This window comes from Falco peregrinus, chromosome 5, assembly GCF_023634155.1.
Source record: "Falco peregrinus isolate bFalPer1 chromosome 5, bFalPer1.pri, whole genome shotgun sequence".
Lineage (NCBI taxonomy): Eukaryota > Metazoa > Chordata > Aves > Falconiformes > Falconidae > Falco > Falco peregrinus.
The window spans coordinates 102,790,093-102,810,591 of record NC_073725.1 but is presented as its reverse complement, the minus strand read 5'-3'; the positions used below and the strand labels follow the sequence as shown (position 1 = coordinate 102,810,591).

The 20,499-nt window shown below is 53.0% G+C and overlaps 1 protein-coding gene across 1 annotated transcript in view; it reads left to right on the top strand.

Moving 5' to 3' along the window:
• Positions 1-2,076: 2,076 nt before the first annotated feature.
• The window catches only part of CHST13 (carbohydrate sulfotransferase 13), a 32,175-nt gene continuing 13,752 nt past the window's right edge, over positions 2,077-20,499 (top strand). The window contains exon 1 of the mRNA XM_055804320.1: positions 2,077-2,262. Coding sequence (XP_055660295.1) covers positions 2,169-2,262 — 94 coding nt within the window. The 5' untranslated portion in view covers positions 2,077-2,168. The remainder of the gene's footprint in view (positions 2,263-20,499) is intronic.

Sequence of the window (20,499 nt, the reverse complement as noted above, 5' to 3'; positions counted from 1 at the left end):
TCTGGTGATTCCCTTCAAAATAGGCTTGAAATAAGAATTTGGGAGTCTGAGAGCTTGAGTTCAGTCCTCTGCCCTTCTAGGCTTCTGGTGTGACCCTTCTTCTCAGGTAATTGCACCAGCCACTGTCTGCCTTAGGGGCTGGGGTCGCTCTTTGTTCCCTGTGGTGAGGCTGCGGGGGAAGGGGGATGGCACAAGGGGGGTTTCTCAGATGCACAGAAATGGGCAACAGCAAAGGCCATTGCCACCAGAAAGCTCTTACCATAATGTACCTTTTCTCCCTTGCAAATGTGTTTGTCCTGAAAACGGGCTTTAGCATCGGAGCTGATCATATTTGCAGCTCAGTCCACATAGGAATCCTACGGGATTTTCATGGTGTGCTTCCCCTTCTAGCCCCCAGGATCTGAGCAGCACTTTCACCTCTGTTGGAAGACCAGCCTTGGATATCTGATGTGATCAGAGATGGCCCTGGCCCTGCCCTCCAGGTGTGCAATACAGACAGCAGGACCCAACAGGTCAGTGCCCGAGTTTCAACCAGGGCGTTTTACTGTGTTTTCTTTTAAGGGAACATCCAGCTATGGGTGAAGTTTGGTGACTTCTACTGTTTTTATTTCTCCTGCTGAACCCAGGGAAACTTTGTAGTGCGTCCCGATTATGAGGGTAATGACTGTAAGCAGATACCAAACTGTGTTCACACACTCCAGTCCCCCCTCCTCCCCTAGACTCAGGCAGCCCCTTTGCCCCTGGGGTCTCTCAGCCCAGCTTTGCATGTAAGGCAGATCCCAGCTCTTTGTATGCTCACCAAGGGGGCGAAAATTGGTGCACCACTTGCAACAGAGAGCAATCTGCAAAGCCATTCCCAGCCAGCAGACATCCACTCCCCGCCAGCACTACCTGTCTTGCTCCCCCATGGCAGGGGTTACAGTCCCTCCATGCACACCCGGGACTGGCACAGGGCTCAGGAGCTCAGGTTATCTTTCCAGCTGGTTACTGCAGGCACCAGTGTGTCCTTGCAAGGAGGTGTAAGTTTATTAGGGTCTCAGATGTGGTCTCATTTCTATTGCCCCTCTCTAGACCATCCAACAGGGACTCTAAAAAGCTGTGTCAGTTCATGGTCATAGCTTGACTTGGCCTGCAAGACGCTGCTCAGGTTATTTCATTCCAGCTTCCTTCACTGCAATGAATTCCTCCTCCTGGTTTACTCTGCCCTAATTGAGGGCAGAACGAAGCCTGGCATGTGCACACAGCCAGGCTTTCTTTGTCATTCTCAGTGGCTCCTCTTTGAGCCGTCTTCTTTTTCTTGAAGCAAAGTATTTCGGGGCTGAAGGCAGCAGCAGTGATTGCCCACGGTCAGTGGGAGCCCAGCTCTCAGCCCGGCTTTCTAATTTGGCAAGTGGCCTTTGCGTAGATCTCAAGTGTTTTACAGAGGTGGGTCAACAGCATTGCTGCTATTTCAAAACTGGGGCAACAGAAGCTCAGAGCTTGTTTTGCCTGCAATTACAGAGCCTGGGGGTTAGAGGACGTGGTAAGGGAGCTTTGCACTCCGGCTTTCCAAAACCACGCAGAGAGGAGTAGAAAATTATGTCCTCCTCCTATGTAACTGTATTGCTTAAGTTAGGATTAGTCAGAAGTATTATTGCTTTCAGTTAAAGTCCGCAGGGCCAGGGGGTTAGCCAAAAAAAAAAAAAAAAAAAGAGAGAGAGAGAAGAGGTGCATTTTAAGGCCACGAAACTTAGCGATGCTTACGAAGCACTGAACGTGCGGAGAAAAGTCCTCAGGAAGCTGCCGAGCCCTGCCAGCACACCAGGAACTCTCCCGTCCCCTGCGCGGAGTTCCAAAGCCACCGCGGGAGTTCGGCAGGGGGGTGCGTGGCCCCCGGGCCGGGCAGACCCCCGGGGCCGGGCAGACCCCGCTCCGGCCGCCGCTCGGCGGGGCTGCATGGAGCGATCGGCGGCGCGGCAGCCCCGGCGCCGCGCGGCACCCGGGGGGCGAAGTTCCCGTTCCCGCGGCTGAGCCGCCGCGGTCACTTCCTGCGGGGGGCGGCCCCGGCCGCGGGCGCGGAGCGGGGCGGGGCGCGGAGCGGAGCGGCGCCCGGGGCGGCGCGGGGCCGGCGGGCGCTCGGCGGGCCCTGGCCGCGGGGCGCTGCGCTGCGCCCCCAGCCGCGGCGGAGGATGCGGCGGAGCCGGGCGCCGCGGCTAGCGCTGGCCGCTGGCCTCGGCTCGTTCCTGCTGGTCGTCTTCTACTTCCAGAGCAGCCTCAGCCCAGGTGGGTCCGCCGCGGCTCGGCGGGACGGGCGGCGGGGGCGGGGTGCCGGGCACTGCGGGCAGCCCCTTGCCGGCTCCCGAAGTCCCTGGGGAGGCGGCGGGGGCCGGGGGAGTTTAAGTCGGGGCCGGCGGCGGCACATGGCTCGGCTGGGCGCGCTCAACTTCGCCGCGCCGTTCGCCGGCGGTGCGCGGCCGCCGTGCCGGGAGCCTCCCGTCTGGGGCTCGGGAGCCGGCCGGCGCCGGGGGACCGTCCCGCTCGGCCTCCCCAGCGCGAAGCCGCGTCCTGCTCGGTGCCCGCGCCGGGGCTGGGTCGGGCGAGGGGACCCGCTCCGCTCCACCGGTGCCCGCTGCACGCCCGCGGCCGCTGCGGTTCTGGGGAGCCTGGTCGAGTTGCTCAAGGGGCTGTTTCGCTGCGTGCCTTTAGAAGTACCTTCCACGTCGGGAAACAATTCAGAACTAAAATATAAACAGTTTTGTACCGCAGGGGTTTTTTTATTTCCCTGCCTGCTTTCTGTTCTTTGGGGGAAACCAGCTCCTCTTCCCTAAGAGACTTCCCTGGGTCATTCCTGTGGCTGTAACAATGTACTAATGTTTTCTCATTACAGCAGCAATCCATCAATGGGGCCTTCAAAGTTATATCTTAAAACGGGAAAGGCTGATTTGACTGAAATGTTAGTGGAGTTTTATCAGCGTGAACTAAATGAAATGCGATTTTTCCTTTTATAGGGGCTGCTCTATCTCTTTAATGTGTTTTTTCCTAAAAATAAAAAAAAGGCTTAACTTGTTGGCTGACTTAAGAGTGAAAAGGAGTTAGGTTTCGGCAAGCATTTGTTATTTCTAGAGGAGCACGTGAAGTTTGTCAAATGAATTCAGTAATCCCAGAAGACCACAATCAGTAGTGTATTCTGTAGTAACTTCTTTTTTTTTTTTTTTTTTTTAAGAAACTATATATGCATCTTATTTTAGTAATGGGACTGTTCAGTAAAACATGCAGCGCTGAATGGACGCTGATCTCCAGGGCTCCTGAGAGAGACGATTGCGTTTAACATTGCATTTACTTTCTAGTATTTGACTGGAAAATGTGGCTCTTTCCAGGGCTCTGGCTTTCAAAGAGAGACTCTTGCGTGTCTGAGTCAGCAGAACTTTCTGTGCTTACTTGACTTTAATCCCTTGTGTGATCTCAACAGTTTCACACAGAGTTCCCGTCAGGTCAGAGCAAACCAGGTGGCAGTAGTGGTGATGGCATCTCACAAGGGATTTGGGGGATTCTGGGTCTGGAAGGCTCTGTTGAGAGGTGCTGGCCAGCTGAGGGTTTGGGAAATGCAACACCCTTAATAGGCTGCAAATCGGTTTCCTTTGTATGGGACACCTGGGATTTATGAAAGGTCCTGCAGATGGTGGTAGGTCTGGGTGGGATTGGGATCCTCAGCTGGTGGAAACCCAGTGGCGTTTGTCACTCAGTGGAAGCCTGTTTGCGAGGGCGGTGAACACCCTCTGCAGACTTGCCCAGTAAGGTTCACAGAAGAGGTGAATTAGAGTGATAATTATGTTGTCGAAAATATGGTTATCTTCTAGCTACACAGTTGTCTCCCTGGGTCCAGCCTTTGTTTTTGTGCCATTTATTTCCCTTATTATTTTTCAGTTCGCATTTTTCCCTTTCCTCTTTAGTTCTGTGAAAAACTCACACTCGCAGAGGAAAGGTCATTACCATATACAGAAAAGGAGCAAGCTAAAAATTGCCCTTTTTTTATCCCAAAGGAAAGCAAACTGAGGCCAATTACATGAATTTTAGAAGTTACAATAATAGGCAAACAATTTGCAGACAAAAATGTCATCTTTAAAGTGATGGTTGCCTTGAGGTTATTTGGAGTTGCAATTGTCTGGTGTCATTTGGTTTCTATATAATAATGAAGAAAACTGCTAGAAAAAGCATCAGTGCTATGAGTTTTCCCTGGAGCAGTCTGCTCCTTTTCTGCATCTTTAGCAGGATACAGCAGGTTGCCTTTCCTGGGCCACCCACAGTCCATTACGTGTAGCGTGCTGAATAATCCTTGCTAATAGCTCATAGAGACCAAACCACCCGGCGACCAGGGCAAGGAATGCAACATGAAGATGTTGACAGAAGAAAGGTGATATAACCAGAAACCTTTAAGTTTGAGAGTGTTAAGGGCTTGCTCAGCTCAGGGAGCCGGAATGAGCTCCTCCATTTACGTTTTCCCACTTTTAATTCCACCTGGGCAGATGTGTGTTGGAGCGGTTTGCACTGAACTCTGTGGCTGTGCTGAAATAAGGCTTTCTTGTTCTGCCTCAGGAACACCCACACGCCAGCGTGTGCTGAAATAACTCTGCTCCTAAATGCCGCTGAGTTGGTTATTTTGGTGCTGGGCTGAATTCATTTGCACTGAAGTCAGCGGTGGAGTCCCCCGTTGTACCTCACAGAGGCAGACATGGGCTCAGGTGTGTTTGCCAAGGTGCCCAGGAGAGGTGAGAGAAGTCTCAGTGATCCCCAGGGAGAGCATCCACACGTGGGTTTGTGTGCTTGAGCGTGCGCTGACTTCATATCCCTGGTCATTCTGTGTTGGTTTTCCTTGTTGCTGGTTGTACCAGTGAGCAGATGCAGGGGCTGTAGTCCCTGTCCTGCCCTGGCCGTGGGGTGCAGCTGCACCCATGGACTGTCCCTGCTCGCTTCCAGCCAGCGATGCCCTGTCTGTCCTGTTGACCTTCAGCTGTCTCACTCCAGGCTCAGACACGTGGGCAAGGGCAGAATGTCTGCACCGCAGGAACGTCTTGAAGTGGTGCCGAGCACGCTGGCTGGTGGGGTTTACAAAGACTGCCACGGTGGGTAGTTACAGGGGTTTGGCTGGAGCAGTTATCTTTCAGCATCTCCGGGCCCTCCTGCATCTGGACTGCGGATGTGGGCAGGTGTGCTCAGCTGGGGAAACCCCATGTGATCTCAGCTGGGCACTTGGGAGTGATGTGGTCTATCGGGGGCCTTGGCTGTGCTGCTGTCAACACACAGCCGTCTAGGAGATCCTGCTGTCATCTACCTTCTGAGTTGATCTTCCTCTGCTGTTTCCTTCGGGAGCAGCATTGGCAATGGCTGTGCTGACTTCTGCACACTGTATGTTTTTTGTGTAGAGAAGGTGGGAATAAGCAGTGGGGCTCTCAGACCGATGTTTCACCTCACTCCAGTTGCAGCATGTCTAGGCTGGCACAGCGGTAACTGCTGGAGGCTGCTGGTCCTTGACTACATCAAAGCTTTGGTCACTGCTGTTCTCAGGGGAACTGCGCTGGTTTTAGCAGCAGCGGGGGACGTGGGGATGACTGTGCTAGTACAGATGTAGGGTAAAGGAGAACATCTGAAGGAGGTAGACGAAGGTGAGTGGCCGGTGGTAGGGCCCTGCGTTCACCTGCATCTGCAATTTCAGCAGACCTTAATTAAAAGTGCTGTGAGGCCAACACAATGGTAGGTCTCTGGGGGAAACTGCATAGGCAAACTGTACTCTGGCAGTTTTCAGGCCGCTAGTGAGGGACCAGAGGATGTGTGCATGAACTTTCAGTCTGCTAAGCAGTTAATAAGCAGCTCTTCCATCCCAAAAGAACCTGTTTCGTAATAAGAGCCAATTGGGTGCTACACAAAGCATTTTACATAACCTTCCCCGCCTCAAGGCTTCTATCTCTGACCGGTGTTGTTTGAGGAAAAATTCCCTTTGCAGTCTCAGAAGTGTTTGGAGGAAGAGGCACCTTTGGAAGCCTGAGGCAAGGAGGGAGGGTGAGGTCATTCTATCTCATTCCAATAGACCCTTGCGTAAGAGCCAGGCTATTCTGTTCTTGCCCCATCCTTCCTGTGTCCAGTCCAGTGACTTGTGCGTGCTGGAGGTGACGGGAGACACACACACACACGAATGCCAGGGACGGATGGCACACAAGCAGACCTTGCACAGAGACAGCCTGCGGGATGGGGAGTGCTCCGCTTCCTGTTGTTTCTAGTTTGTTCCAGCACTGAATCACCTTGTCCAGTAAGAAAGATGGAAAAAAACCTCAATCTCAAAATGCTGCTTTATTTCTGCTCTGGTTCTGTCCGACTGCAGCATCCAGCTGTTGCTTCCTGCGTCTTTTTAGCAGCACTTGCTTAACGCTGGCTTCTGCACTCCCTGTGTTCTGTCACAACTTGCTGTCAGCCTGGGTTGTTGGACTTCCATGGGCTTTGCAGGCTGGGTGTCCTCAGCCTTCGATCTGACTCTCTCACAATGAGAGATACCAGAACCAGGACCGTAGTAGGGCCGAGGTTGTGATACTGCTCCAGAAAGGTTGCGGGCAGGGAAGCAGCAAGATCCCTCTCTCCATTCTTACCTGCTCCTGTATAGACCAGTTGGTTCTCCTCTGGGCAGTGATAGAGCAAAGCCCCCTCCAGCCCCTCCTGGAGTGGAAGTACCACTTCTCCAGCCTGAGAGGAGGAGGAATGGGGTGTTGCAGGAGGATGAGCAGCAATGCCAGGAGCCACCACACCACCACACATCAGAGGCAGGACCTGCCTCATCGTTGTGGTGCGGTTAGCAGCCTCCTGATGTGCCAAGGTGGATATGGAATGTACCCATTGCCCCCGTGCTCTGCCAGCTTCGGGATGGTTTCTGTTGCCCAGCCCAGCATCTCCCAGCACCAGCAGGTCCTGGAGAAGCTCTTGCTTCTGAGAGTTGCAAATCTGGCCTTTCAACTTTCCTGAGCTATGCATCCAAAGTCTGTGGTGGTTTGTGTGAACTCCCAGTCAGTGTCATCCTTGTGCCTAAAGATTTGTCCCTTTGGGGGGGGACAGAAGTTATAGTAGAGATTATAGAGTGACAGAGATTATAGAGTTTATAAGCAATTTGACTGAGATCCCAACAGAGCTATAGTCTCTGAACCTAAAGTGCACCTACACCTTGCCCAAATGGAGATACTTACACACTTAGATACTAGCAGACCCTTACAAGCCAGGATTTGTTTCCAGAACAGGAAAGAACCTATTTTAGACCTCAGTTCCTCCCCATTGTTTAAAGGTATTTTCAGGCTGAAATTCAGGAGCTGCCTTGGGACATGAGTGTGGTTCAGCCAGCAAAGCTTTCCTGAGACTGGGTCATGTTTGCAGCTGGCTGACACATGTCCTCAGCATTCCAGATAGCGAGGGCTATGCTGCCTTCACCCTGGCTAATGCTGCAGGCACAGGCAGGGATGTGAAATCTAAGATGCCCTCTGAGATGGTGTTGGTTTTTCTGTTTTGTTTTGTTCGCTTTTGTCATAGGGCGGTTTTTGCCCAGCCTCAGATTCTCAGTCACAGTCCTGTGACACCCAGGATACAGCCGCTGCCCTTCAAGGAGCCAGTTCTCAAAGTACAGCAATGCTTGTTAGCCGAGGCACTGGGCAGTGTGTGCTAGAAAGCCCTCAGATCTGCCATGTCTGAAGAAGACGTGAAATGCTGTAGTCATGACTTGTTGTGGTAAAAAAAATCTGTCCAGTCCAGTGCTAAGAGCAGGGCAGTAATAAAGCCCATCTGCTCCCAAGGGCCAGGCTTTTCATGAGGAATGCTTTCTTTAGTCCTTCTTGGCTTTCTACGGTTTCCTGATAATCTCTGATACGTGCGTGCGAGAGGTTTAGGAGGGGGCTTAGCACACTGGGAGTTAACTCTGTGCCTGCAGGAGAGATGCACGTCTAGGTGGCTCTGCCAGGTGCATCTAGCCTTCGCTGGCCCCGTGTCCCTCTGGCATCCCACCCGGCTGCTCCTCTCCAGCAGCACACTGCAGCACCTGCGCTTTCTGCTTTGTTCCCACTCCCCAAACCCCAACACTCCTATTTATCCCGCAAAAAGGACTCCACAAAACATCTTCTGAGAGCAGCAGGATCTTTGCTTGTGTTTGTGCAGGAAGGACCTTCTGGTGATCATCAGTCAGGTCTGAGGCAGGGAGACGAATGCTCAGGCAGTGGCCAGGACACTCCTGGGCGTGCTGGGGTTTATGACGTGCTGCATTTTCTTTCTTGGTCCTTGCTTCCTGCAAGCATCTGAACGGAGAGCATGACAAACCCTCCATCTTAATCCCAGTGCAAACACAGCTGTCTTTCCCAGGACTTGCTATCAGAAGCCAAGAAACTACAAAGGCATTAGGTGCTTAAATCCGTTACTCCCCCTCGGAGCTGAGTACCCAAAGAAGAGCTTAACTCCCCAGGTACCTCCATGGGGCCAAGGAGGGGATGTTTCACTTTGAGGCTTTGAGGCACAGCTGGGCAAAAGCCCCAAACTCTCCTTGTTAAAAGGCAGTTAAAGACTATTAGCAGTCAGACAGGGAGGGAACATCTCACTGAGTAGCTCTGGTGGACTGAAGGGCCTTGGATGGACATCACCGTGTTTCCTGCCTTCAGTGCACAGCTTGCACTGGTGCTGGGAACAGAACAGGGATAAATGGAGCTATCCTAGAGCTGGGGGTATTCCCCTGCCACCAGTAAAATGATTCATGGGTAGAGGGAAGTGACTGGTGTCAGTGGAGAGTTAAAGCCTTATATTCCCAACCTCTGCTGTCCAGTTCAGACCAGTCTGCTCTCTCCCATCCATGTACCTGCACCTGCGGAGCTTGCAGTGCTGTAAACTGGGACACCCTGGCTCTGTCTCCTGTCTGGATCTGCAGCTTTGGGACAGGTCTATATTCAGCTACAAGCCCTCTGCTATTTCCCCCCTGTTTCACATGGATCTTTTAATTTTCCCCCTTCTTCAAATACAAGTGCCCCCTTGGCAGTAAAATCCTTCCAGCAGGGCTGGGTGGTGGGAGGTGTTGCTAAATGCGTGCTGCGGCTGGCCTATGTGGATGTCCCCCTTCCCTGATGCTCATCTCCAGATGCCGGGATCCTTGCTTCATGGCTGGCTGTTGTGGTTTATTCTAGTTAGCCCAGTTTTTGCTCTGTTGCAGGTTTGCACCCCACGTAATTCCGGTAAATTATCCAGTAAAATCAGTTGTAGAGCTCTGATAAATAGGGTTCAATCCCCAAATGTCTCCTTTGCAGCCTGGACTTGCTCTGTTCTCCGTTTCCCAGTTGCCTGTGGCTTCCACTGGGAAGCCAAGATCTTAGTCTAAGTCAAAGCCCTACGTGGGCAAAGGTGGGAAGAAAGAGTTGCTCTGTACCCCCAGGAGCTGCGTGGCTGCTGCTCAGATAAACTCTTTCTGCATATCCTTCACAGGAGATCACCCAGTGTAGGAGGTAGCACCGGGACGTGTGGTTTGAGTTTGTTTCTCATATAGTTTTAATGAGCCGGGGAGCAAAGGCTTTGTTTGTCGTGTTGGAAGGAGAACGTGATGCTTCGAGGGAGCACGCAGCATGCATGAGAACAGGGAAGGGAAGGGGAGCCAAAGGACACAGTGTAAAAGTGGCTCTGTGTGACTTGGGTCCTGTGCAAGAAGCTATACTCTACTGTCAGGAGATGCAGTGTACTGGCTGGGTAGCAAACGGGGGCTGCAGCAGCACCAGTAAGGCTCTGGGACATCTACAGACTTCGTAGGAGGCAGCACGGTTCATTTCAGCAGCCACCAGTGCCTGTTCCCCTCTGCATGGAGCCAAGCAAGCCAAGGAAACCTAGTAGCTGGAGGAACCTGCTGTGGCTAATAGCCTCAGCTGTAATCCTACCATGTAACAGTCCTGAAATTTCTGTTGCCTTCTCCCTGGGCTGAATCTGGCAGAGTACAGCATTGCCCTGAAGTGTGCTTCTAGGCTGAACCTGGAGACAGGACAGCAGTTGCAAAAAAGCAAACACACTATGCACTGTCCCATGCACACACGCTCCCCTGCCGCTGGCAAATGTCTCTGTCAGCCCCAGGCATCGCTGTGGCTCGCCTCAGGCAGCTGCCTAAAAAACGTCCTTTCTGTATGAAGAGCGGGTGAACGGCTGTGCAAGAGCACTGTGTGGGATCTGGACCCCAGCCATGCCGTCGGAGATCTACCTTGAACCTGGTGCTGTCCTGCTGACCCACCCAGCCCAGCAGGACTGGTGGATGTGGGGACATCTCTGCTGGCTTGTAGTGGACAGGTTAATGTGAGGGAAGCTAAAATCTCCCCCAGCATTTCTTTTGAATGCCATCAAGCAGGTTTCATTTTTCCCAGGCCCTTTGTGGCAGCCCTTACTGGGGTGGCTGGGGTGAATATGCTTTCTGAAGATCCTTGCATTGTAACCCTTTCCAGCTCCCACCTTTTGCAGGCTCAGAGGTGAAGGTCTGCCTGAATTTTGTTTCTAGGCAGACCAGATCCTTGCCTCGGAGAAGGAATTCAAAATCTGTGCAACCTGTTAGCTTGCTGGGGTGGTCCTGAGCAGGTTTAGCTCAGGTCCAGCCCTGAGCCAGCCAGTGGGGAGTTCCTGCAGCCTGGCAGAGGAACAGGCGCGCTGGCCTGCCTGCTCCTGTTTTCCCCATAGTGCCCCGTAGCTCTTAATATTTGGATGAGCTTTGATTAGATAAACAGGTGTAAATTTATGGCAGGCAGACTGATGGGAATTTGGCTAGGAAGAGCTGGGAGTTGGTCTTTCCTGGGAGAAGAAAGCTGGTTAGTACTGCAGCAGCTCTGTCACCCTTGGGTTTGGCAGCTGCGTCTGTAGCCAAGGTGGTTCATCACCTTCTACCTGTGCAGGAAGGCCTGGCCACATAACCCACATCCTTTGGCAGCTCTATGCCGAGTTGAAAATCACTATTTGCTATTAAGAATGGTTGAGAACTGCGTTTTGAGGCTGTGGGTGCATGTGGATTCAGTGTCTGCCTACTTTGGCTGCCTCCGTTGCACACACCGCCTCGTGCAGTCTCTCCGGTCCTTCCCCATGCCGCGGTGAGAGCTTCCTGACCTCCAGCCAGGCTCCCCAAGCCCCAGCCATCCCCAGCCCTGAGGAAAGTCCAGCCTGGCTCCTGCAAGCTGCGTTTGCCTCCCTCTCTGGTGGCATGTCCTGGTTTCCTTCTGCCTTATCAATGATCCTCCCTAATGCACTGGAGCAATGAAAGGCAAATGCATTCAGTGTTCCCAGCGGTGCTGCTCTGCCTCGTGGCTGTCACTGAACCGTCGTGGTGGTCTGTCACATTGCAAAGCTGTTTCCACAGCTGGGAGATGCTGCAGATCACACTGCCCTGGATCCAAATCTGCTGTCGTGCTGGGATGAGTCTGTTACGTGGCCGTGGAAGCAAACCGCGGCTGAGTGGGGGTGCTGAGACCTGCTGTGCTGCAGAAGCACCCAATGCTGGCGAGACCCAGGTTTTTCATAATGGGACTGAATTTTCACAGACTCCCTCAGAGCATTATCCAGCTGGACCTGAAGCTGCTTTCTCCCCCAAAAGTCTTTTCTGAAGGCGGCACTGTCTCTGCAGCAGCTTAGGTGGCAGATTGGCAAGCCTCTGGCCTGGGCACAGCAGATGGGCAGGTGCTGGCAACTCAGCCCATGGTACATGTGCGTGGAGGTGTGCCACTGAATGTTTTGGACCTTCACTCATGGCATGGCCCATGGGTCCCTTCCCATCGCCGTGTCACCTGTGGTGTGGAGGGACGCTGAGGTCACGATTTGTGGCCTCTTGTCATAACAGTGCTCACAGCTTATTCTTCTCCATGTAAATGTCACTTGATTAATGGCCCTCCATCTCCTGGCCGCTCTCCCAGCCTTTCGGGGAGGAAGCAGCAGCAGCCAGCGGGTTTGAGCCGTCCCTCGGAGTGGTCTCTCTGGGAGCACTGCTCTCCCTGTGGATTTGCAGCCTCACCACTAACCTGAAACCTGACCCAAGCCTGCGTTCTGGCCAGATGTTGCTTCACTGACCTTGCAGGAAGGTGGGCAATGTTGACATGAGGTTCAAAGGTGATGTTTGTTTGGAGCCGCCGGCTGTGGGTGTCTCTGCGGCTGGCTCCCCGGCTCCAGAGGGCTTTCTTCAAGGCCAGGGACCTGGGAAATTAGCACAAATTACTTGGAGGTCAGAAGCTCCTCAGAAATTCCCCGTTCTTGTTGTTGATGCCATGCAAACGTGCAGATCTGCTCCCCTGGGGCATCTGCGCCATCGTGTTTCTCTATGGCACGAGAAGGTGGTGAGTTCGCTCCTGCACGCATCTGCAGAGCCAGGCTGTTCCTTTTGGCCAGGGTGCAGAGCTAGCATATTCACAGCTGGGTCTTTTCCAAGTTTACTCCTGGCAGTATCAGAGAGGTTGATTTCCCTTTAGCTTAATAGGATCAGCAGATGCAGGCGCCGAGACTCAAACAAGGCTGGCTTGACACTGGTGTTTTGCTTTAGTTGTCCACAAACGGCCGCCGCTGGGCGGGTGTAGGTGCAAGATTCCCAGTTCCCTTCTTCCCAAGTTTCCATTAGACCTTACGCATTCCCTGTGAAAAGGAAAGAGATGTTTTCAGAGTACCTGCTGCTAACAGCCATTCTCGGGGTTTGAGCAGCAACAGGGAGGCAAATCCAAAACCACTCAGACACGTTGCTACCAATGACGTTGGATCGGTTGTGTCTCAGTGCTGCAACAACACTGAAGATGTTTGCATCTTAAACGTGCTGGCTGGGGAGATAGGGCTCTTTGGTGGCCTCAGGCAATGCCCACTACTAAAGCAGCAGAAGCAGGCACAAGCAGCTGTGTGATGAGATGTGCTGGAGATGGTTCTTCCTAGTCTCCAGCAGGGTGTAATTAGCTCCTGTCCTCCTCTGTGAGCTCATGCATCTCTTCAAAGCATTGTAAAGCCCTTTGCTCTGTGTCTCGTGGCAGTGAGTCTCACAGGTTTATGACCTGCTGTCATTTAGAAAGGCAGGACACAGACCCTCAGCTGTCTCCACTGAGAGCAGAGGGGCAAGAGCCCTGAAGCAAAGCCGGGGAGGGAGCAGCTGTGTGCAAGGTGGTGCACGGGAAGGGTTTGCTGAGTGTGCATTTTTTCCAAGATCTGCTTGTTGAGGCTTTCATCAATTCCAGATGCGCAGAGCTGACAAGATGGCTTGAAACGTATTCAGCAGGCAAGTTGTTGAGCCATACGTTGTGAGAGACATCTTTTTCTTGTATGTGTGCACGTGGCATATGTGCAGAGGGCACAAACAGCATCTGCCTGAACCAGACCTGTGTGTGGGCAGGTTTTGAGCAAGTCCAGCCTGATCCCCTGGCACCCTGGCATGCCGTGGCCTCAGCAGCTGAGCAGAAGGTGGCAGGCTGCTGCAGATGGGCTCTTGGCTTGGTTAGACCCAGGCTGCTGTCTGAGCCCAAGAGCCTTCTGCAGCTGCAGCTTGCCTGAGCCTGCCCGTGATGGGAGCCTGCGGGGGTGCGGACACCCTGGCACTGTGCGGTGGGCAGGGGGCGGGTGGGTCTCTGGGGCAGCCTCGCCAGTGGAAAATCAGCCCCTGTGCATCCCGGCAGGGATCTCTGCCTTGGCACTGCCAGCGCAAGCCCTTCTGCTGCAATTCCTGTCGAGCAGCAGACTGGAAAAGAGGAGTTTATTGACAAGGAATGGAAATGCTGGCAGTTCAGGCTTGCGTTATATATGCAACCAGCCAGCTGGGGCCAGGAGAGCGACAGGCGTAATGGGGAAGAGAAATTGCTCTTGGAAAGCTTCTAACTTGCTTTGTAGGAGGAATTAACCATTTGAAAACAGAAGGGTGCATGGTGCTTATGCACAGATATTTTATTTGCTCACAGAGGCTGTATTCCTGCTGGATACTGTTAATTTTCTGTCTCCTATAAAGATCTTCGTCACAATCCTTGTGTCAGCAGAGAGTTAGGCACATTGCCACAGAGAACTACATCCCCCTACCTCAAATGCCTGTGATCCTTCTGTTAAACCTTCCTGACATCTGTCTCAGGCTGGTACCAGGTGACCAGAGCCTCCTGCCACCGAGCAGACATGAGAACCACTGAATGGGACAGAGTGTCCAGACCAGCTGCTGTTGGCTCTGTTCCTGCTCTGATCCCCACAGATGATGCTGTGGCATTTGGCAGGTGACTTGAAGCAGCTGGATTCTTTCTTTCCTTTTCTGGATGATTTATTGTGAGCTAATCCTATAGCAGTCACCCTTTTCCATCACTTGATTAGAGTTCTCCTGGCTGATCTTTGACTCAGGTTGACTAAATTGGAGTAAGAAAGCCTTCTTTCAAAAACAGAGCCCAAGCGATCCCTGTCTCTGGTGAGGAGGGAGCCACGCAGCCAACAGCTGTGCCAGCCCCTGTGCCTGGGTATGGCTGGTGAGACTGTGATGGTCCAACAAGTGCCATTAGTGAGTAATGAAGAGAAATTACCTTCAGAAACATAAAGTAAGCTGTGTGAGAAAGCAGGAGTCAAAAGAGAAAAGAGCTTTCATGAGGCTTTCTAGAAAACAAGGAGCTTCCTTATGTAATTTTAATGTCTTCCTAATGGCAATAACTTCTTCCTAAGTAAACCTCCCAGCATCTTGAGCATCAAGAGTAATGCCTAAGTGGTTTTACAGCGTGTCCAGCAGCCAGATCTCTGAATCACAGTCATTTCTGGAAAGAGCAACTGCCAGTCCCTGCGCTGGCTTGGGTATGGCCAGCACTCCCCAAACAGGAGTCATCTGGCTGAAGCCTGGACAGACCAGGGATTTCAGGCTTCAGGAGTCTCCTGCAGGCAGCTGTTAAAGGCTGGGTAGTCTCCTGTTAGGGGGGGAAAGGGGCAAAAAACTAAAGACAGAAAGATAATTATTTATTCTCCTGCCCAGTGCGTGTGACATGCAGTAGAAATCTAAACTAGTGCAGGATGTTCAGACCCAGTCTCACATCAGGAGTTTAATGTTCAGTTTGTAGAAGCTTAAAAAAATACATATGTCTGACGACACCCCCTCAAACCTCCCAGCCGCCTTTGTGGCTGCTCTCTGAGCGGTTGTGTACAGCATACGGAAGACAGAGTTGGCCGCAAACCCATCAATGCTAAATCGTCTCGCAGCTCCAGTGTTAACTGCAGAATGCTGAGCTGGCACTGCAAACACGACGCTCTGTGGGCTGGGTTTGTCATCCAGGCACGAGAAGCAAAATGCACACACAAGTCCATTGTCTCTCTTGACACAAGTGCTCCAGCAGCCTGACGGGAAGCGCCTGCCGCCAGGCACGGGGGGGCTGCGCTGGTTTTGCAGTGTCGGGGAGCACTTGCACGCTTGGGAGGGTGAAAAGTCAGCACCGTGCCTTCCAGTTCCTGCTAAATCTGTAAGAGGATTAGCAGAAATGGACAACAGAGATTACGTTGTCAGCAGTGCTTGCCACGTTTCTTTGGAGCACTTTCAGCAGAGATTCCTCTTTTTTAGTGGTTTGGAGAAAAATCCAGTCCAGATAGCTCTGAATATTGGACTGCTGCCCCCCTCCCGCCCCACGTCCCGCATGGTGTTGAACGAAGCACGTGAGCCGTGGTGTGGCAGTGGCTGATGTCGCCCAGCATCCTGTTTTGAGCCGTGGCCTGTGCCAAAGGCACAGCAGAACCTGAGCAGTGAGAATGAAGGAGCTGCCTGCCCGTTGGAGAGGTATTTTCTGCATCCTTTCAGTGGAGGGACGGGATGGTGATGTGACATTGGTCTTACTGTCGTCACATTTCTGTAGCAGTGGCAGTGCCAGCCCCACGTGTGACCTGTCAGAAGGCCCTCTTCAGGTGCGACTCTTGGTTAGGATCTTGGTCAGGATATGAAGAGAAGACACTGAGGAGTCGGTGACGAGGGGGACGGTCAGCAGGAGCCTGCGGTTGGGAAGGGGGTCAGGTCAGCTGCAAGGCTGCTGCCTCCATCTCGCCAGCCGTTCAGGAGGTGCCTGTGTTGTTCCTTGGCACAGTGGCATTGCCTGTCCTACAAAGGTTGCCACAGCATTTGAGAGGCTGGGCTGAGGCATTTTCCTATGAAAGTCAATGTGTCTGTGTTGAGCTAGATCCGGATGGAGAAACCCGAAGTCTGGTGGCACTTGGTGCCAGTGGCACACGTTTGCTGTCTGCAGATTTACTGCATCTGTCATGAGCCGTTGAGCATGGAAGTGTTTATGGGTAGGTGACATGTCATGAACAAGGGGCATTGCAACCCCGCACCGAGGAAGCAGGGAGCATCCGTCTGCCAGCAGGTGGGAAACCGTGTGTGTGCGTTTAATGCACCTGGGCTCCCCGTGCACCTGTCTGTCCCCAGGGTTCTGGGGGGGCCTGTGCTGTGAGTCATTTGCATTTTGTGGGTGGTGTAAGTGGCCCAGTATCAGAGAGGTGATGCAGCTCTGCTGCCACTCCGTCCCCCAGCGCAGCATGCCAGTGACACTGCTGTCCCCTGAGCCCTGGGCACGGGGTCCCAGACAGCAAATTGTGTACAGGCATCAGGGATCTCAAGCCCAGGTGGAAGCAGGTGTGCTTGGATTTTTGGTCCCACTTCAGTTCCCTGAGGCCATGCATTTCCACCCCCAGATATTCACCACAACCGCTGCTGGCTCTGGCAGGCTTGGCTGTTCCCTGTCTGGCTGGAACAAGAGCACGATGTGTACTCATCCTCCTGCGTACTCATCCTCCTGCGTACTCATCCTCCTGCGTACTCATCCTCCTGCGTACTCATCCTCCTGCGTAGCTCTTCCCATCCATCACTTTCCATAGAGAACAGGACCTTCGTCCACACCCTGAATTAACATTTCCTGAAGGCATCACACCCCCTTGTCCCTCTCTCTCACCCATGGACAGCTGCCTTCCAGCCAGCAGGGCACATCCCGAGACGAATGAATGATTTTTCCTGTTAAAGGTGGTGCGGTCCGTCGAATTATCCCATATAGAACACTGACTCATTGTACCCTCTTTCGAGTGTGTCTCTTGGCTAGAGGGAGACTGTCGTCAGTGCCAGGGAGCCTGGTTGCTGTTACCACCCAGTTGTACCACACAGCCCTGGGACTCTGGAGAAGCTGCAAGGTGGTGATTGCTGCAAACGAGGGTATTATTTTTAGAGGGTGACACCTCCTTTCATCCCTTTCCCAGAGGAAGTCATCTTGGACATCTTGCCCATGAACACCTTGTAATGGCGTGCTCAGGGGATCCCCAACACCTTCAGATCTCTGTGTGTAGGAACTGTGTGCTTTGGGGCTGGAAATTCTGCAGAAGGGTTTGTCCCAGGCAGTAGTAGCTGTGGCGTGTGTGCATTTGATAGAAGGAGGTTGGAAAACACTCCTTTCCAACTTGTCTAAGAGGTTTGTACAGCTGGGCCTCCTCAGAAGTGAGAAGTGTCACCTCAGGTCACTGCTCATGGTGGATCTTCTGAGGAATGTGGCTGGGAAGGAGGTACTGGGGGTGCTTCAGCAGCAGAAATGTGGGCTGAAAATGGCTGCTGGGGATGGGGTGCCCCAACAGCCTTCAAGAGCCATCTGTAGCTCCTTGGAGTTGGCCCAAAGTAGCTTCCCAGAAAACCAGAAGAGTCATTTGGGAAAAAGGGAGAGACTTCCAGGGGAGGGCGGTCTGCATGATAGGAACTAGTAGGACCCCTCCGTCAGCTCCACAGAAATGGGACATGTTTTAGCCAGGTACTGGAGAAGAGGGTGGACCATTGTGCAGCCTTCATCCCTCAACTTGCCCTGAAATGGTACTTTATCGTGGCAGTGAAAACATCACTTCTAGGTGGGTGACCCTGGTGCCTGCGGTGCTGCACACCACCTTCTTTCATATGCAAATATGTGGGGGTTCCTCCCTTGGAGCTGATGGGAGAAATTTGTCTTCTGCTGCTGCAGCTGATTGTGCCTGTTGTATGTGGGCAGTTCTCAGTGTAAACCTCCTCTGCATGTCCTGCCTTGCCCCACGCAGGTTTGCTTCCAAGCTGCTTTTATTTGTGGTTTTTCCCTTAGCTTTGTGGGCAACCTTCTTGCAACGCATCTCTGTTCAGCCCTCCGCAGTTTCTAAGTGCTGGGAGGTGAGGGCAGGCAGGGGGGTTAATTATTTGGTTTGGCTGTTTGAAAAGAGCTGGGGGTGGGGGTGGTGTAGAAAATGTCTACCGGTGGAAAAAAAAGCCTGAGCTAAGCTTTCAAGCATCCCTGTGCTGCTGGGACTTGGTTCTGTCTGATCCAGCCAAGTTCAAGTCACTTGGTTGGTTTAATGTCTGCTGAATGAAACAGTGTTAAGTCAGGACCACGTGAACTGCCGACTGGAGCATTCACCTTTCCCGTGGGGAGCAGTCCTGGCAGGCTGGGCTGCTGGTACCGGGGTGTCTCTGGGCACGATCCTGTACTTGGCTGATTCAGCAGCACCTCTAAACAAGGGTGTGTTGCACCACCTGAGCCAAAACTTCCAGTGATCTGTTGCTCAGCCCCAAAGTGAGCAGGTACATGTTTTCCAGCCCACCGTGTTGTGTGGGTGCCATTGGGGAAGTGCCTTACACAAACCCATAGCAGCAGTCTTGTAATGGTGAGAGAAATTAAATATCCTTCATTAAGCCCTCTGACGGACAAGCAGCTGGGCTTCAGACTCATGTCTGTGTTTTACTGCCCATCCCTGTAAGAATAGACATATTTTGGTTGTTCGTGCTTCTGGAGGGGTGTGACATTAGTAACAGCTGCCAAGCTGCTGTGATGCTTCTTGTGAGGGATGGTGCCTGGCTGGAGATGGGGCTTTGCCATGGGGGATGACTGGGCTGACAACATCCAGGTGGTGGCTGTGCTTGAAACTAGTGTTGTGTGGCTCCAAACCAGCCTACCTGGAGGCAGTTTCTGAGCCTGAGAGTTAGGATGCAGTGCTGGTGAGAGAAGACACTTACCCAGCAGTTTCAGAGGGACAGCTGAGCTTCCAGGTCCCATGCTTGAGCATTGTGCTCAGCAGATGACATGGAGGGATGACACGTGACTACGTGATGGTGTTGCCGGGGACAGGTGTGTGCCTGCCTATTGACCTGCTCAAGGAAGCAGGAACACAACGGTGACTCTGATCCTGCCCTTCTGATATGCTACATTAACTTGGGTGGGTTACCCGGGAAGGACTTGCTCCAGGACCCTTGCTGGGGTACAGTGAGCTTGGGCTCTGCTCGGATGTCCTGTTCTTAATACTCCTATTGCCCATCCTGCCAGGGAGAGATCTATAGAACTGGGGCGTTAGTTGGGTCCTGGTGCAGACGTGTGTGCACCCTGTGCAGTTCTTTCAGTCATCCCTAGCGAGTCAGCTCAGCAGCATCCTGCCCCATGGCTCTGCCGTGATGTCTGAAAATGCTCTGAAGCAAACGAGGGGCCTTCTGCTCCCCAGGGTGCTCTGGGTTGTCACTGCTGCGGGCCATGGGGGGGGAGGTCTGACGGAGAACGGAGGATTATTCCCTTTCCCTAACAAGTGAGCTGGGACGGACAACTCCAACAGACTCTAAGCCGACTCTACCTCAGCAGAAAGAAATGCAGAGCCAGCCAGCCTTCGCTGCAGCTTGGCCCGCAGCGCAGAGGGCAGGCTGTCAGGAATGGCCGGGTTATGTATTGCCAGCTTGTTCATCAGCAGGGGAAATATCAGAGTCGGGTGGTGGTGGCTCCAGCTGTGACCACGCTGCGTGGGCTGTCTAGGTAGCAACCTGTTGCCCATGTCCACCTGACCCCTGGTACAGGAGAGGCACTGGCTGCTTGCCTGCTGGTGGGGATGAATGTTCACCTGTGTCTGTTCTGAGCCTCTGCAAGAGGACATTGTCGTGAAGCAGAACAAGCTGAACAAGCCGTAACGGGGAGAAAAACACCACACAACGAGAAGCAAAGATGGAAAGGGCCACAGGAGCATTTCCTGGGCTATGGAGGGTGTTGGTCTGGAACAAGAAACGTATGTTTGTGTTGTAAATATTAGAGTTACAGAGTTTTGTGAGTTGATGCCAGCCCCCCTCCATCAATCCTCCTGCTCACCACTCACTGGCATAGCCCCAGGATGAACAAAAGAGATCAAATACAGCGTTTGCTCCAAAGGGATCCGTTAGCTGCTCTGTGGAAGCTGTGCAAGGTGGGGGCTATCGCAGGTCGGTATCTGGGCTCTTCCCTTCTCTGTAACGCAGCTGCTTGGGGAGTAGTGCTGTGCATGGGGGAGGCCTGGGGAAAAGATCAGAAAACATCTCCTCTGGTTGTTCTGCACAGGGCTGGACTTTTTACCCTTGCTTGTGCCCATCTGAACATTGCTGTTCACCTTGAAATGCTCAGTCTCCCCCGAATGCTCAGTCCCGTGTGTGCTCTGCTGCCAGGTGTGCCTGGTGGGATGGGGCACAGATGCTGCCCGCTACCTCTGAGCGTGCCCAAGGGACACAGTCTCCTACCGCCGGGGTGCGGAGGTGCCCATCAG